General features: G+C 48.8%; 1 protein-coding gene across 1 annotated transcript; it reads right to left on the bottom strand.

Annotated features, from left to right (window-relative positions):
* Window positions 1-788: 788 nt before the first annotated feature.
* EDA2R (ectodysplasin A2 receptor) lies at window positions 789-17,611 on the bottom strand. Its single transcript, XM_081336442.1, has 8 exons — window positions 17,469-17,611; window positions 13,034-13,118; window positions 11,193-11,309; window positions 10,391-10,569; window positions 6,564-6,649; window positions 5,047-5,205; window positions 3,804-3,944; window positions 789-2,183 (listed from the first exon to the last, which is right to left on the bottom strand). The coding sequence occupies exons 2-8, from the start codon at window positions 13,079-13,081 to the stop codon at window positions 1,693-1,695; spliced, it is 1,221 nt and encodes a 406-aa protein (XP_081192568.1). The 5' UTR covers window positions 13,082-13,118; window positions 17,469-17,611; the 3' UTR covers window positions 789-1,692.
* Window positions 17,612-18,961: the final 1,350 nt, after the last annotated feature.

Here is an 18,961-nt window from a genome sequence, read left to right as displayed (position 1 = left end):
AGGCAATCTTGGCCTGCCTTCCTTCAGTTGTTTTCCTAACTACAGGTAGTCCTCATGGCTCCCAGGACACACACACACCCCTGCAACGCAATGGCTTTGCTTTCAATGTGCACAAGACGGAAAGCAGGAACTTGTGAGTGTTCCAAAGGTGATGACAACGGCTGGGGGGAGGGGGGAGGAGAAGAGAGTGTTTAGGAGGCATACAAAAGCCAAAGCTGTGAAACTTGAGTAGTTTTGTCTCTTCCCAGCCTGAAAGCACAGTCCTGGTCGTGTGATTTTCCATTTAGCAACTGCTTTGCTTAGCAGCAGACCTGTCAGTCCCAATTAGGGTTATTAAGTGAGGACTATCTTTGTTTATACAGGGAACTGGAATTGACAACATAAAGATGGATTGTCAGATACATCCCTGAGATAACAAAGCCATATCTGAGAAGGAAGGCAGGCATTTCAGATGGACTTTTTACCATGCAAAAAGGCAAGGAAAGAACACTGAATGAACTGCCTCACTACTAGTGGAGAGAAAAATACATAACACTCAAGAGCTTCTGGATTTTTTAAAAATGGGCCTAATCTGCCAAGGCCTTCCTTTGCTACCAGTTTTGTGATTTAAAAAACAACAACAATTTCCTACAGTACCTTTTCTGCTACAATTCTACTCAAAGGGGAAATAAAGAAGCGTGGTCAGAACCCTTTCCTGAAAGTGTCCCTTAAAGATGGAAGGAGCAGTATTTTACATTTGCTGAAGAGCTCAGAAGCTCAGAATGATCAAGGCAGACTTTGAAAACAGCCATCTTGAAATTATTATAAATGTCCAGAGGAAAAAGAACACCTCAAATCCACAGCAATGTAAGATAATTTTTTCAGGGATTACTAGAGTATTGTAACTTCCCTCCATGCCCTGGAAATAAACCACTTTTTAAACAATGAACAAAGAAACCCACTTAAGTTCCACGGTTTTCAAGTACAGCCATGCAGTTCAAGCAGCCAAATGATAACCAATGGGAGCTCTCCTCTGATCTGCAACCTTCTTGCAAAGCTGATCAGAAGGTGAATTTCATGGAGAAATCAAGCAGGCACATGATAGCCCAGGTCTCTCCTTGGATTCCCCCCCACCCCAATCCATAAGTAAACTCTTTTTGCTCTCCGTTTAAGATTTTACTCCAAGAGACAGGGTAGTGTCTTGCTCAGCTGAAGCCACTCGGCTCCCAGCAGACTTGGATGGGCCGTTACGAGTCTTCTCACGGATGAGTAGAAACATTCCAGAGTCGGACATTATGGGCTGAAGTGCCAATAAATTAGTCACAAAGCCAAAAAGCATCAAAATGCTAAATCTTCTGCAGAGCTTTATGCTGAGAAGACAGCAGGAAGACGTTCTTCCAAAACTGGCCTGGAAGTCGATAAGCTTTCGTAACCTTGACGTCTGGCTCAGTGCATCAGTCAGCGGAGATGGGCCAACCTCTTCAGTTCGGGGTGCGGCTGGATGGCATTAAAGAGAAGACAGCCTGGCAAAGCCACAAAATCCACATGGAAGGTGGAGCCTCTTTAGCTTGACCAGTGTTGCCAGTGCCACAACATCGATGTGAAGAAGAGCAAGGGCAGAAGTGTACGAAAGAGAGGAGAGAGTGAAACTGTAAATATTCAACATGGTGGCTCCTCCAGAGAAACATTGCTAGAGGAACTTCACAGGAGTTCTCAACTTTCTGGTGCCGGGTTTTGGAAGGAGGAACACGGGACCAAAGCTGCTTCCAGAGGGAGCCCAGGCTGGGCTGCTGGACAGGCAGATGATGGAAGCACTTCAGGTGGTGGCGTCTGCTCGCCTGGGATTTCTGTCTTGGCCGTCCCCTTCCCGGCCCAGGCAGAGAAGGCCTGCAGATCCAGCTCAGTGCATTCCACCGGGGTGTGAGGCCAGCAATGCTGCGATTCCCTGGCGCAGGAAGAGGGCTGGGCTGGGCCCCCAGGGCCTCTGCTGCGGGCCTCTCTGCACTCGGAAGAGCCCCCAGGGGAGGAGTAGCCTTGGAGTCCAGAAGCCCCGATTAGGGGCTGCGTCTTCAAGGGGCTCCTGGCTGGGGGGTTCCTAGAAGTGACTATCATCAGTTTGGACGAATCTGTATCAGGCTGTGGATGGGGGAGGTGAGATCCAGAAACGTCCATTCCTGGGATCAGCTGAAGAGCTCTGACAGGGCCTGAAATCAGGAAAATGCAGTTAAGATTGCCAGTTTCTTCAATCCATTCAAATGAAGATGGAAAGTCCTACAGCTGCTTGCTCAACTCGTGGAAAAGGAAGGTCACAGCCACAAAAGACAGATTTGAACACAAAAAAGAAACCACATCTGTCCTGGGTTGGTGCAGCTGCCCCCCCCCCCCCCCCAAGCATCTCTTTTGCCTTCAGGTTCAAAGTGCTGCACTCCCTAAGCCTTGCAAAAAAATGAAAATGATCAGTTTCAATTGAAAATTGAAATTGATCAAAAGATATGATACCTAGAACAAAGCATTACGGAAAATAAAGACCACAAATGCAATGGGCAGGCAATTATAAAGCAGCTTGAAATCAACAAGTTCTTCCTTTTTATTCCATAACCTTCATTGTTGATATCACAATACCCCCTGTTGTAGGCTGCCCAGTGCCATTGGATACGAGATGGGTGGCAAATAATTTTCCTATTAAATAAACAAACACCCCAGAGGAGGAGGAAAGCCCCCTTTTCCTCAGACTAAAACTTCATCAGGCCAGAAGACCACCGGAACAGCTCCTGCTGGACCCCTCCTTCTCTCGGGGCCAGAAGGACCCAATTCCACCCAAGAGGCTTCCAGAAGGCCAGAGGGAGCCAAAGGCAGACCTGCAACGGGGCAAAACCTCCAAATATCTGAGGAGGCTTGAGAGCCCTCGGGAGGCCCATCGTTCCTCACCAGTGTTGAACTCTCTGTTCCTCCTTAACAAGTAATACAGGAGGTCCTTGACTTACGATCACAACTGAGCCCAACATTTCTGTTGTTAAGTGAGACATTTGTTAACTAAGTTTTGCTCCATTTTACGACCTTTCTTTCCACAGTTCAATGAATGACTGCAGTTGATAAGTTAGTAATCTGGTTGTTAAGTGAATTCGGCTTCCCCATTGACTTTGATTGTCAAAAGGTCACAAAAGGGGGATCACAGGACCCCGGGACACGACAAACGTCATAAGTAGGTGTCAGTAGCCAAGCGCCCAAATCATGATCCCTTGACCATGGGGATGCCACAACAGTCATGAGTGTGAAAAATGGTCATAAATTACTTTTTTCAGTGCCGTTGTAACTTTGAACAGTCACTAAATGAACTGTTGTAAGTCGAGGACTCCCTGTGATGTATAAGAGGACTGAATTATGTTTACACCTAATTAAGCTGAATCGTAAAATACAAAACATTCTGCACACAAGATGTGAACATGCTTGTCTTGTCTTCCATCCCAGCATGTCTGCAGATGTCCTAGTAAGTCTGGGCAGATGACAGTTTTGAACCACTTCTGCAGACCAAAGCATTATCTCCCCTCCCTCCCGCCCCCGTTTATGGAATTGACATTTGAATTCCAAACATGGGAAGCGCCTTCTGAAGATGTGCGTGCGCCTCTTCCAACCAGCGAAGGAGCATCGGGCTTCTATGCAAAGCACTTGAGGACTCATTGTTGAGTCTCACAGAACATCTCCTCAAGGTTCACTGGGCTATTTGGTACATCTCCAGCTCACAGCACGGTAAGCCACAAGAAAGAGGCTCTGAATGGACACAGACTCCATCTTGTTACTCTACGAAAACCACCAGAGAAAGTCACCTTCTGTGGGTCTGTAGGGAGATCTGCAGTTCTTGATGTCCAAGGAGCAAGCATCCGGCGGCAGTTCATGGAAACCAGTCAGCCCAGCAGACGTCCGAAATGTTGCTCTCTGACCAGAGACGGTCTGACTTCTCAAAAACACTTTAAAACATACACAGAGAAGAAGAAACGTGAGTTTACACACCTTGCAAAAAATTCTGTACAGCTTTTTGGGATTGTTCATAATTGAATCACGTTTTGTAAACATGCTCGTTGTTTTAATCTGTCCACTGAATGCCTATATGTAGATGATGTTGGATACACTTTCATAAGGATTTGTGCACGGGCCAGGATTGAGGGATCGGGGGGAAAGTCTCAGGGCTGCAGGGATAGGCCACGTAAGAGATATGCCAGCAAACGGGGTGAGCTGCTCTTGGGGAACACCCCATAGATATATGGCCTCAGTGGCACATTCTGGCACCATTGCCAGATCTTCAATGTTTTTAACTGTTGCTGGAGAATGCCAAGTCAGTCTATAACAAGGCTGCCTTCATCAAAGATGTATACCAAAATCTGGCTAGGTCTGGAGGGCTGCTGGGACCAGATCTGGCTCAGTTATCTGGGAAGAATTTGATCCCGTTTGGCTTGAGGGAAATGGACAGGATTCTTGCGCTGTTAGCTCGACCATCTCTGTATCAGATCCATCTCCTTCCTGGATGTTCAGGGCTATCTGGGAAGGGACTTGTGCTTGGGTTAGGGTTAGGATTAATTCTTCTTTCAAAGAGCAGACCCTCTGTCAAGGGGCCATTGCTAGACTCCACTCTTCTGGACAACTTCCAACCATCCCTTTTTAGGAAAACTGTAGAGATGGTGATCGCACTGGAACTTCACGGCTTCAACCTAGACTGGATGACCTGACTAGTGGTGACATGATAGCAGTGTTACAATATTTGAGGGGCCGCCACAAAGATGAGGGCAGGACAAGAAACAATGGATGGAAACCGACCAAGGAGAGAAGCAACCTGGAACTAAGGAGAAATTTCCTGATAGTGAGAACTTGTGACCTCTACATGCGGCTGCCCTTGAACACACCCGGAAGATTCAGCTGGTACAGAATTTGGTGGTACAGGCAGTTAATGCCACTGGGTTTTGGCACATGCGGCTTCCAATGTGCTTTCAGGTGCAGTTCAAGGTGGTTGTGGTTACCCTTAAAGCCAGTGAAGTTCAAGATTAGGGAAAGGAGGGGCAGACAGGGCCCACTCACCATGCTGGCACTGGCTCTTCCAGAACTGTTGGCAGTAGAGAATGGCGACCGTCAGGAGGACCAGCACCAGGAGCACCAGGGCACTGCTCATGAGCACCACCAGAGCCGGGTCTTGGACGGGATCCGTGGAACTTTCTTCTAAGCCAATTCTAGAGAGGCCTACCAAGATCAAAAACACCATTCAAAGCAGGAAGGAACAAGCTCCTGTCTTCTATTTGGTGGCCAACAAATCCCAGTTAGGAGCCTGTCTTGGGCTGGACAGGACGTGTGCTCCGTAATGCAGAATGGGACATTTCCATCTCCCAAGTGCAAAATGAGCTTTGCTACAAGCCCAACTGGATGTTCCAATTTTGCAGCAATTACCAACTGCAGAAGTTCCCTTGCTGCACCACTTCCTAACTTGCCGACCAGGCAGGCCTGCTCTGCTCTTGTGAGTGCATAGCTACTACTACTTCGAGTCTTCCTAATTAGAGGACTGTGTAAAGCGAGTGTTAGCATGCCTTGCAATTGAACTGGAATATATTGGAAATTAAAACTAAATGAAAGCATTTTGCCAGGGCAATGCTGATTCCGTTCAGACAGAAAATGTGTGCTTGGAACCTGAAATCACCATTGCAAACAAAGGAATAGATGTTTCTAGCCCTCTTGACCGGAACATCTCAAAATGCCACCGGGTCTCAAATGTATAGGCAATGAAGTCAGGCAGCTTTGGTTGGGTGTTCTTCCTATCGATCAGGAGTCAGCACTGGTTCAGGGTTTCCACATATTTCACAACGCTGACAGGAGCAGGGTATTATTGAAAATAAAGCAGAATTTGCCCTTTGAGCATCCAGCAGCACTCCTAATAAACGCCAGTGGTATTGATTTGCTCTCTACCCCGATGCCAATGCATCATTTGCAGAATCAAACTCCCCAGATAGGCAATTTCATATATGGAGGCTGGGGGCACGATGGCTCAGCATTTACAGATGCTGAGCTTGTCAGCTTGAAAGCGGACAGTCCAGGTTTGAGACCCACGTGCCACGTGACGGGGTTGAGTTCCCGTTACTTGCCCCAGCTCCTGCCCATCTAGCAGTTCGAAAGCATGCGAATGCGAGTAGATAAATAGGTACTACTATCGGTGGGAAGGTAACAGTGTTTTGTGTGCCTCGGCGTATAGTCATGCTGGCCACATGACCACAGAAGTGTCTTCGGACAATGCTGGCTCCCTTGGCTAAGAAATGGAGACTGGACAGGGGAAACCTTGACCTTGACCTACATGTAGGCAGGGAGCCCAAATATTCAGAAAGCCTCAATCTTCCTGCAGTGTAGAACAGGTGTCTCCAAACTTGACAACTTATAAGACTTGTGGATTTCAACTCCCAGAATTCCTCAGCCAGCCATGGAATTCTGGGAGTTGAAGTCCACAAGTCTTAAAGTTGCCACGTTTGGGGACCCTGGTGTAGAACTCCGTGAGGAGGATGAGGCCTGAAGCAAAATGCGGACAAGTAGCTCCTAGAAGCCTACTTAGTACGTACACTGTTGTTCAGAGGATGGGGTCTGCTTTGTGCAGGGTACACATTCAAGGTCCTGGAATCCACCAATCTGAGTTTTACTGTAAAAGCTATAAAGAGGAAGAAAAACGGGCCATTATTTAATACGGAAGAGCTGTGGAAGGCTATTTAACAATTGAACATGGGCAGAGGGCACCAAAGGCTTCCCAAAGTCGGCAAAGCCCATTACTCTTAGTTAACTACAGCCACGTCCGGGACCTTGCTCCCCTGCTGCACTGAGGACTTGGTTCATACACCAAAATCATTTCCAGTGCACTGACTATCTAATCATGAAAGCAGCTCATAATCCATAACAAATTCAATTAAATAAAGCCAGTTCATATTTAATATACCAAAGAGCAGCCCAAAGTGAACTGAATTAACAGGGAGGTGCCAAGATCAAGGTGCAGAGGAAATAAGTGAATAATTGGCTTTAACCCTGCTCCCATGTCCATCAGCTTTTCCTGAGCTCAACCAGTCCTCAGCACGCAAATGTTGCTCCTTGGTACAAGGATCTTAGGCATGTGGAAAAGCAGGATTATGAGCAGCCCACAGAGTGAACTAACCACTTTCTGAACATAGAATGGATTCCCTGATTTGATACTGCTGCCCCACAAATGTGATGATTGTATTTATTCATTCTTCAAATCTACATCCCACCTTTCTTTCAGGATGCAATATTCCTTTCCTCTTGTTTGCCCCCCACAAAAAAACAAGTTCTGCTTCTGTCTGGGCTGAGAATGACTGAAAAGTCAATCAGGAGGTTTCTGTGGCTGAGGCTGAACTCGAAACTAAGTCTCTCCTGAGTCAGTCTAGTCTCTTAAAAATTAAAAATACCGTATATACTTGAGTATAAGCCGAATTTTTCAGCCCACTTTTTGGGCTGAAAAATTCCACTTCGGCTTATACTCCAGTCAACAAAAAAAACTTACCGAGGACTTGTGCGCGGCCGAGGCTTTGGTGCTTCCGGGATCGCCCGCACCTCTCCCAAGCCACCGCCGTCCGAGACCTGCCGAAGTTTGGGGAGGTTTGGGGAGGTGCGCGCGCACCTCCCCAAACTCCGCGCCTTGCCTGCCTGCTTCTTTCCGCAGCGGAAAGAAGCAGGCAGGCAGGGCGCGGAGGAACGGAGACTTGCCGACGTTTGGGGAGGTTTGGGCGCCTCCCCAAACCTCGGCAGGTCTCCGTTCCTCCGCGCAGACCTGCCGACGTTTGGGGAGGTTTGGGCGCCTCCCCAAACCTCGGCAGGTCTCCGTTCCTCCTGCCGACCTTTGGGGAGGTTTGGGCGCCTCCCCAAACCTCCCCAAACCTCGGCAGGTCTCCGTTCCTGTTTGGGGAGGTTTGGGCGCCTCCCCAAACCTCCCCAAACCTCGGCAGGTCTCCGTTCCTCCGCGCAGACCTGCCGACCTTTGGGGAGGTTTGGGCGCCTCCCCAAACCTCCCCAAACCTCGGCAGGTCTGCGCGGAGGAACGGAGACCTGCCGAGGTTTGGGGAGGTTTGGGGAGGCGCCCAAACCTCCCCAAACAGGAACGGAGACCTGCCGAGGTTTGGGGAGGTTTGGGGAGGCGCCCAAACCTCCCCAAAGGTCGGCAGGTCTGCGCGGAGGAACGGAGACCTGCCGAGGTTTGGGGAGGCGCCCAAACCTCCCCAAAGGTCGGCAGGAAGAACGGAGACCTGCCGAGGTTTGGGGAGGTTTGGGGAGGCGCCCAAACCTCCCCAAAGGTCGGCAGGAGGAACGGAGACCTGCCGAGGTTTGGGGAGGCGCCCAAACCTCCCCAAAGGTCGGCAGGAGGAACGGAGACCTGCCGAGGTTTGGGGAGGTTTGGGGAGGCGCCCAAACCTCCCCAAAGGTCGGCAGGAGGAACGGAGACCTGCCGAGGTTTGGGGAGGTTTGGGGAGGCGCCCAAACCTCCCCAAAGGTCGGCAGGTCTGCGCGGAGGAACGGAGACCTGCAGAGGTTTGGGGAGGTTTGGGGAGGCGCCCAAACCTCCCCAAAGGTCGGCAGGAGGAACGGAGACCTGCCGAGGTTTGGGGAGGTTTGGGGAGGCGCCCAAACCTCCCCAAAGGTCGGCAGGAGGAACGGAGACCTGCCGAGGTTTGGGGAGGCGCCCAAACCTCCCCAAAGGTCGGCAGGTCTGCGCGGAGGAACGGAGACCTGCCGAGGTTTGGGGAGGTTTGGGGAGGCGCCCAAACCTCCCCAAAGGTCGGCAGGAGGAACGGAGACCTGCCGAGGTTTGGGGAGGTTTGGGGAGGCGCCCAAACCTCCCCAAAGGTCGGCAGGAGGAACGGAGACCTGCCGAGGTTTGGGGAGGTTTGGGGAGGCGCCCAAACCTCCCCAAAGGTCGGCAGGAGGAACGGAGACCTGCCGAGGTTTGGGGAGGCGCCCAAACCTCCCCAAAGGTCGGCAGGTCTGCGCGGAGGAACGGAGACCTGCAGAGGTTTGGGGAGGCGCCCAAACCTCCCCAAAGGTCGGCAGGAGGAACGGAGACCTGCCGAGGTTTGGGGAGGCGCCCAAACCTCCCCAAAGGTCGGCAGGAGGAACGGAGACCTGCCGAGGTTTGGGGAGGTTTGGGGAGGCGTCCAAACCTCCCCAAAGGTCGGCAGGAGGAACGGAGACCTGCCGAGGTTTGGGGAGGTTTGGGGAGGCGCCCAAACCTCCCCAAAGGTCGGCAGGAGGAACGGAGACCTGCCGACGAGCCGCGGCCACACAGGGTATTCCTGTGTATTCAGGCTTGCAAAATGGCGGATCGAGCCTCTGCTGGCGGCAGAGGCTTGCAGAACGGCGGATCGGCTTATACTCGAGTCAATAACTTTTTCCAGTTTTTGGGGGTGAAATTGGGGGTCTCGGCTTATACTCGAGTCGGCTTATACTCAAGTATATACGGTAGTTATAGTGCTACATTTATGAACTCCTCAAGCTCTGCAGGGCAGGGGAGGTTCCTGTGAGGGACAAGGGAGGAACACCAACAGGAGAGCCAAGACCAGGGGTAGGCAACCTTGGCTCTTTTATGACTGGTGGACTTCAGCTCCCAGAATTCCTGAGCCAGCCATGCTGAGGGGAAAGGGAGAGGTTTCCACGCTGAGCCATGCTGGCTCAGGAATTCTGGGAGTTGAAGTCCACCAGTCATAAAAGAGCCAAGGTTGCCTACCCCTGGCCATGACTATCCATTCCCAACAAGTTGTGAAGACGATTGAAACTGGGCTGGCAAGACACTGGAGGCAAACCTGACAATTGCCAAGCACCCATTTTCAAGTGCAAGGGAGAAGACAATGAGAAACCACTCCAAGGAAAGTTTGCCAAGAAAATCATGTGGTTAAATAATATAAAGTGATTGACAATATTGTGTCAGGCCCCTCGTATCAGATGGTACTCAACATACTACTGAAAATTTGGAGTAATGATCATGTTCACATTATTATTAAATTGAAGCCTCTGGGAAATCTGGTTGCTGGCTGCTCATCAAGCTAAAAAAAGTTAACCAAGGGATTTCCAAAGTCTGGACTCTCTCGGTCAACTGCCAGGCAGATTGTGTACAAATGGGAGCAATTCGACACCATTGTGAACAGCAATCATGATCACACTAAACACAAGGGGTATAATAAGCTGGGAGATCTCAAAGAACCCAGACCATCTTTCCCTCATAGGATTTTATTTTCTTAGTGATGCTCTTAAAAAAGTAATTTTATAGGGTAACTTACTCAAGCATCCTGTCACAACCAAAAATGGACTTTCAATAGCTGCCCAATTCTGCATTTACCGTTTGAGCTCTTGTTCTGATCAAAGGCCCCTGTGCTGTGGAGCTGGACAGCCTTACCCGGAGAAGCAGCCTCCACAGGTGGCATCGGAGGTTGCGCTGCAGTTGGACTTCTGGGCCCGGTTGATCAGTGCGCAGGAGAGGCAGGACTTGCAGCCGTGTGGTCCCCAGCTGTCCTTGAACCTCCTGGGCTGGCATGGACTGCACTCGGCCCCTCTTCCTTCCCCATAGCCACACTCCTGCAAGAGAGACGCATCCCGAGGCTGTTGTTCTGGCTACGCATACAGAAAAGTCACGGCAGAGAGCAGATTGCTATGAAGGAGCTTTTATAGAGGAAATGCCACGAACCACCTTTCAGAGGTGACAAACTTCCACCTGTTCCTATAAGGGTAATTTAGCACCAACATTCTCACAAGATATGTTCATGATTACAATCTGTCTAGCACGCTCCTCACAGCTGTCTTTTCACCTGGCTAAAAGAAGCCCACCTGGACCATCTGCCACTTTTACTGTATTCTCAGCAAACACAACATCTAAGCCAGCTTTAAAGCTAAAGAATTTGGGGGTGGGAGGAAATGGTCTTTTTTCAGGTAAATACAATACGTATATTTTTGGAGGAAGAGATTATGGAAAGACAGGACTGGGGCTTATCCCACAGACTAAAAATGTCAGGAAAAAACACGTTTGATTCTAAAGTGCATGGCAATTTGGAAAAAAGAACAAAGTGGAGCAACAGTTTAATTTTTGAAATGCCTGGCTGATTTAATTTGAAATAAACTACAGACATAAACTGCTGTGGGAGACTCAAAGAGTTTCCTATGCAAATGTCTGAGAAGGCACAATAAGTCCATCTTCACATTACCTTGGAGAGTTCGAATCCTGGGCCACACTCCTTGCAGGGGCTGCATTTGCCGTGATTGTCCAGGTATTCGCTCTCTCGGCATTCCATGGGGTCTGCCATGGACTGGGACGCCAGAGCCTGGTGGGAAACACACCTTCAGAGCCAGATAACTAGGAATATAGGTTTCTCAAGAGACAAATAAGATGGTCTGGTACTCCCATCTCTTTAAGAACTTGCCACAGTTTGTTATGATCCACACAATCAAAGGCTTTAGCATAGTCAATGAAGCAGAAGTAGATGTTTTTCTGGAACTCTCTAGCTTTCTCCATGATCCAGCGTATGTTGGCAATTTGATCTCTTTTCCACTGTTGGAAAACTCAACAGTGGCCACAGGATTGGAAAAGATCAGTTTACATTCCAATTCCAAAGAAAGGCAGTGTCAAAGAATGTTCAAACTATCGCACCATTGCACTCATTTCTCATGCTAGTAAAGTTATGCTTAAAATCCTACATGCTAGACTCCACCAGTATGTGGATCAAGAACTACCAGAAGTACAGACAGGATTTCAAAGAGGCAGAGGAACTTAAACTCCTGGAAAGATTAATTATAAACAGGATAGGTCCCATAATAGATGAACATCTGCCCCTGGAATAAGCCGGCTTCCGACAAGACCGGAGTGGTGTGGATGATGTGTTAAGCCTAACAGGCTACATGAAAGTACGATTCCAACAAGGCCTCAAAACCACGGCCGCATTCATAGACCGAATTGCAGCATATGACAGTTTGGAAAGACAGGTTATACAGTTATACAAAATACGCCATATTATCCCCTGCAAAAATCTCTATCGACTAATTAATATTCTGAGTGATAGGTCCTTTCAGGTAATCATAGGGAACAACGTAAGTAAGATAATTCTACCCTCTGGAAAAAAATGTAGTTGCCCCTAAAAACAGTTTTAAGTACAAGATGGTCCCTGGGGGTGGAAGGAGAACTCAGAGTCTAAATCAACACAGGAGACCTGGGCAGAGAACAGAGAGTCCTTGGCACCTGAACCCGAAGGATCACTTAGCACAGCCACCATTTTGGTGCAATGATTTCCTCAGGAAAATCCAGACAGCCCTCAAGCCCCACTTCTGCTTGCTGACAAACAATTGTGCGCTTTTCAAGAGGAACAGGATTTGCATCAAGTCTCTCTGAAGTTGAACAGAACAGGGAGGTTTCACCACCATTGCAGTGCTGAACTGGGGCAAGGTAGACGCAGGGGCAAGGGATGCGGTGGCTCAGTGGGTTAGGACACTGAGTTTGTCGATCAGAAGATCGGCAGTTTGGCAGGTCGAATCCCGAGTGCCGCGTAGCAGAGTGAGCGCCTGTTACTCGTCCCAGCTTCTGCCAACCTAACAGTTCGAAAGCACGTAAAAATGCAAGTAGAAAAATAGGGACCACTGCGGTGGGAAGGTAACAGCGTTCCATGCGCCTTTGGCGTCTAGTCATGCCGGCCACATGACCACGGAGATGTCCTCAGACAAGCGCTGGCTCTTCGGCTTTGAAACGGAGATGAGCACCGGCCCCTAGAGTCGGAAACGAGTAGCACGTATGTGCAGGGGAACCTTTACCTAGACGCAGAGGCAGTCCCCAACCCTTACCCAGGTCGCTGTGGGCAAGTCAAGGGCAACCTGGATGTAACACATCAACACGCAAAGACTGCGGCTTCCTTGCCTGCATCAGACAGAGGGACACAAGTCCCAACAGTGGCATTTGCAGCATAACGTTGCTGGGAGCATCACCATTTTGGTTTGCCCTAGATCCCATTTTTCCGCAGCTTCAGTTGGTGACTTGTCTTATCCACAGGCTGACTCTTACCTCGGCCATGATGATCAACGTAAGACGCAGCACGGCTCCCTTCTCCATGTTGAACTGCTCCGTTTGTCGCTATCTGGAATACAAGCTACACAGAAATAAAAACATGGGTATCTCCCCAAAGCCCCATTTCTTCTCCTCCCACACAGGATAAATCTCTTCAGTTTCAAGACAGTGTTTCATTTCCCCGGAAAGAGTCACAGACGCCCCTGAGCCCTGCTGAGGAATTGCGGGGGAACAGGAGAAATCCTCGGGCTTCAGGCTGACCTGAAATGGGCAGGAGGCAGCAGCAACAGCAAAGCTCTTTGGCCACACAGCCCAGGAAAGACTCAGAGGAGACCTTCCCCGTGAATACCGAAGCCAGCTGGATGGCAAAAGGAGACAGTAATCCGCCCAGGGTCATAGGACAGCGAGATGGGTGGCGGATAAATTTAACAAACAAATATTTAATAAAAAGGTGGGAGGCTTAAAAACAAAACTTAGATACAAAGAGAGATTATGTTAATAATCCTTGCTCAGGATTGAGTTACAGGTAGTCCTTGACTTACAACAACTGAGACCAGAATTTACCTGACTGAGGAAGGCAGGTATTAAGTGAGCCATGCTCAATTTTGTGACTTTTTTGCCATGGTTGTTAAGCAAATCACTACAGTTGTTCAGTGAATCACGCAGCTGTTGAGTGACTGACTTTGCTTGTCTGAAGCCCCCCGGAAGGTTTCAAATGGCAGTCACGGGACCCTGGGAAGCGGCAACCGTTGTAAAGGCACACCGGTTGTCAAGCGCCCAAATGTTGTGACTGGGGAAATGGTGTGATGCTTTTAAGTGCGAGGACCAAGTTACAGTATAAGTCTCTTTTTTCAGTGCCGTTGTAACTTTGAACCATCACTAAATGAATGGCTGTAAATTCAGGATTATCTGCATTAAGCTCATTCAAGCAGAATGTGTCCTACTGACATCTGCTAAATCTAAATATTATTTTAATGAGATTGTGTCTATTATACCAGATCACTGTTTCTCCATGTGTGATTTGAGGATCTTCAGACAAGACCTCTCAGGAGTCCATAAAATTGAAATTATTTGCCAGCCTATGTTGAAAATAATACACCATTAAAATCCCACCAAACACTCGGGCGGCAGCAGAGGAACCGCGAGGCCTGCCCGGCCCCATCTGAGCACGCGGGGCTGATTGGGCAGGGCCTGGAGGGACGGCACAGTGAATGGTGGACCACAGACTGGCTGGCTTTGGTGTCAGGGCAGCGCCTGGCCAGTCCCTGGGGAGGCAGCCGGTGGCCAGCTGGCACTCGGCCACTCTGGAAACAGGACGGTGGCTGGCTGGGCCATCCATCTGTGGGGGACCCGGCCATGGCTGAAGGGAGGACTTGGGGGATGGCAGCAGCAGGAGCAGGCGGGGGCAGGGAGATGGCCGTGGTTCAGCAGCCACCTTGCTCATCCCTGCTTCCCTCTTTGTGGCACCCGGGACTTGGCAAGACTGCTTTGAGTTGGTCAGGGTGCCTGATCGCCTGAAGGGAAGGCTGGGAATGGCAAGGGTTTTGTGGGTTTTAGACTGTTTTGTGGCAGTGCTTCCTGCAAGATAAGCCAATATTTGGAAGATCTACAGTGAAACTCCATGAAACTCAATATTTTCCAAATAATCAAAGCATGCTGGCAAAGATCCATTTAAAGTGTAACCACTAAGTTTTAATGTAAACAAAATAGGAAAAGTTCATTGACTTGCAGCTAATCTTGAGAAACTACCACTTGTCGAGTTTTGGTGTAGTATCAAAGAAGAATATCCACAATTATCTGAGAAGGCTGTCGACATATACAGTACTTGTCCCTTTTCCAAGTACATATATATGAGTGAAGCTGCATTTTCTTTATATAGTTCAACAAAAACTACATTTCTCAGTAGATTAAATCCAACTGTCTTCTATTATGCTAGATATTGAAAATATTTGCAAAAATGTCACTCTTCCTAATCTTCTTATTGTTAAAAATAGTTTTTAATGAATTTTTATATTAATATCCACTAGGTTAATATTGTTATTTTTACATTTCAATAAATGTTCTACAAATGGGTCAAATGTAATTTTTAATATGGAAAATATTGCTAAATATCTCATATAAACAAAAGCTTTTGTGAGTCCTCTATAATTTTTAAAAGTGGAAAGGGATCTTTGAAAAAAAAAGTTTAAGAAATACTGCACTAGATTACAGCAGAGGTCTCCAAACTTGGCAACTTGTGGACTTTAACTCCCAGAATTCCCCAGCCAGTTAATTAAGATGAATGTTTTACCAAAGATGCTTTTTCAGACTCTACCAGTTTCAGACTCTACCAGTACTTATAACCAATATCCCATTTAAATAACGGCAGATGGACATCTCTAAATTTATATGGCAATGGAAAATCCCAAGAATTAGATACAAATTATTGCAAGATGCTAAGGAAAGGGAGGTTTGGGTTCACCAGATTTGAAATTACACTTTGATACTTGTCGTTTGGTCTGGCTAAGAGTGGATGACTCTCCAAAATAAGACGTTACTTAAGATTCAGATTAAGAATTAACATTCAGATGGCATGCCTATTTATTGTACGATAAGGTTCAAGTAAATGTTGATTTCAACAACCACTTTTTTATTGAATTGGAATAAATATAAAGTAAGGTTCTCTGCAAAGATGCTCCTTTGGGTGTCAACCCAGGAACCTTTTTTAAGAAAAGGAACAGTGGCGAGGCCAGACAGGTGGACTTATGGTCAAATAATATTTTTCATTTATGGTGACCCTATCCTCAAATCTAAAGAGCAGTTGGAATTAGAAGGATGTGTTTGTCATTGGAATACACGTTTACCAACTGAAAGAAAGATTTCAAATAGATAAAAAGCTATGAATTTGATTTTGTAAGAAATGAATTGGAAATTCTATTGCTAAAGTTTATACATGGCTATTGAAATTGAACTTGGAGAATGAGCATGTAAAGCAGGCATGTCAAACTCGCAACGTCACATGGTGTATCGGGACTTTTCCCCCATTGCTGGCAATGGGGTGGGCACGGTTTCTGTGGCAGTTTGACATGCCTGATATAAAGCATGGCCAAATATAATGCTTGAACAATAGGAAAACATGTGGATGAAATATTTAAAATTTAAATTAAATTATAATTAAAAGAAATTTTTATAAGATAATGTACCATTGGTATCTTAACTGTGGACCAATTGTCAAGAATGTATAAAAGTACTTCTAGTGAATGTTGGAAATGTAAATGTATAAAGAAGGAACTTTTTACCGTTTATGGTGGACATGTGATAAAGCAAAGAAATAATTGGAGTAGGATTCACATCTTAATACAGAAGATTCTGAAAGTGTAATTAAAGCTAAACCCAGAGAGTTTTCTTTTGGACTTAATGGAGAAAGAACTGGAAATTCTTTTAGAATTTTAATGATAATATATGCTGGCAGCAGCAAGAATATGCACAAAAATGGAAGGATGCTTTTTGATTCCCACAACGGATCAATGGCTGGAAAAGTTGATGGAGTTAGCAGAGATGGCTAAAATGTCTGTTTTAATTAAAGTAAAGAAGACAAATAATTTTGGTTTTACTTGGAAATCACTTTTGGACTTTGTGCATGAAGCGGAAAAAAATGAAACTCTTGTTTTTGGGTTTTGCCGATTAGATGGGCTTGTTGGAATAGAAAAGGCTAATATATAGGACAGTATCATGTAAAATTAAAAAGTTGAGGTTGTTATTATCTTATTCTAAAAGGATAAGATAAGGATTCCAAAAGGAATCCGAAGTCAATACTTTCTTCTTCTTTTTCTCTTTACCTTACACTTTTTTTCCCTCCCCTATTTTCCCATTTCCATGTTTCTTTATATTTCGTTTTTGGATAAACTAATAAGAAAATATCAAGCCAGGAAAAATGCAGAAAGACCCCCTGGGCATCGCGGAGGAGGCCGGCTCTCCACAAGCGGAGCCCAGGCGCGCTTCCCCTTCCCAATTACCAGCTCCGGATCGAGGCGGGGACGCGCCGCTCGCAGCGGCTCCGGGACTGCGGGAGGCGCGCTGCAAAATCCCCCTTTGCCTCTTCCGCCCGGGTGGAAGCGGAGGGAAAACCCGCTCACCCTTTTCTCGCCCCCCCGAAAAGCGCCGGCATGCAGCCGCCCCCGCGGAGGGGGGCTTTGGAGCCTGTTGAAGAAAGGCACCTCGACGTCCGTCACAAGGACGCGGCTCCGGCCGACTGAGCCCCGAAAGCCAAGTGAGCAAGCCTGACCGACCCGAGGAAAAAGTGTACGTTACCCTAATCGGGGCCGGGGCTGCCCGGGGCACCTTGCACGGACCCGGCACCCGCTCCGGCTCGGCTCGGCAGCCGCGCGCCCGTCCGGGGTGCCCGCCAGACAGCCGGCAGCGCCGCTTTCCCCGCCCGCCCACGGCCACTCACCGGCCCAGCCCCGCCGACTTCGCCGGATCTGGCCGGGAGGCGACGCGCGGCCTCGGCTCCGCTTCTCGCCCAGCCAGCGCCAGCAGCCCCGTCGCCCGCGCCGAGCCCGGGACGTGTTCGGACTTGCCCGCCGCCGCCGCCGCTCGCCCGGCCCGGCCGGCAGGGGGCGAGGGAGGGCCGGCCGGCTCGCACGGCTCCCTCGGGGGAGGCGGAGGGCGCCGGGGAAGCCCGAGGCTGTGGGGTCAGCGGAGCGGGGGCGAGGGGCGCGAGGGTCCGGGACAGCCGTCGGGAGGCTCCGCAGGGCAGAGGGTCGGCCGGAGGGGGAGCGCCTCTTCGCCGCAGGCTCGACCGGCTCCGCCTGCCCGGTCCCGGCCGGTGGCCGAGCGCAGGCGGGCATAGCTCCGGCCGCCTCTGCTCTGAGCGTTCGCGGCAGGCAGACGAGCCCTTCCAGCCCCGGCCGAAGCTCTCCCTCCGGCTCAGCTGCACAATTCCCGGGCAAACCTTCTCGGCGTCCCCGATGGAAGGCGGCGGGGCCAGGCGCGTCTCCCAGAAGGGAGGCGAATCCCGCGCCCGGCCGACCCCCGCCTCCCCCTCGGGGCCTCCCCGCGCAAGACTCGGCAAAAAGGATCGAAGAGCAAAGCGGGCTCGACCGCATCCTGAGCAAAGCGCTCGCTTGCACCGCCCTTTACCTTGGATACCGCCTAGCAAGAGGACACAAAGCAAAACCTTGAAATTGCAGCCAATTTTCTTCCCAATTCGGCGTCGAACTTCCCCGTACGGTCACTCCAGTCTCTCTTGAAAAGAGAGAAGGAGGCTGTGGTAGGATACAGCCGGTTCGCAACCCTTCGGCAGAAGCAGTAGCTCGTTTTTTGTTGCCCAGGCCCGGAATGGACTTGCGGAAGTGGCATCCACACAGAGAACCGGTTGTTCGCCTATCTGAATCCCACCACTGGAAGTAGGGACCACTCAGACACCCCAGCTGTATTGCTAACTTGGCCAAGCATCTTGGGTGCTGTGTATGTATTTATTTGGGATGTTCTTATTGTATTGTTGAATACATCCCTGTGCTATTTTCATAATTTGGGGCATTTTTCATCTCTGGTAGTGGCCTAGATTTCTCAAACTTAATTACCATAATTAAAATGCAAGAAAAGCATGAGGAAAGTTCAGGAAACCAAATTTTAAAACCGTGAGCCACAAACTGCAAAAGTTTTGTTTGATGCACATCCTTCCTCAGCAGAAGGAAACCTTCAGTCATTTCAAGTTTTCCAATTCCCACTTCAAGCCGGTCCATCCCTCAGACTGATGCAAAGGAGAGACAGATCGCCTCCAGCACCAGCACTCAGGCCTCCAAGAGCTACACATTATACAAGTACAAATTTGGAACTTTTCATTCCCCGTGACCCACTTTGCAAAGGAGGGAATAAACTGTTGTGTGGTTATCTTTGTGCAAGAAATAGGCAAGAAACAAGTTAGTCCCAAAAAGTCACTTG

Source organism: Vipera berus, assembly GCF_964194415.1.
Source record: "Vipera berus genome assembly, chromosome: 11".
NCBI lineage: Eukaryota > Metazoa > Chordata > Lepidosauria > Squamata > Viperidae > Vipera > Vipera berus.
This window is presented reverse-complemented; position numbering and strand designations above follow the sequence as displayed.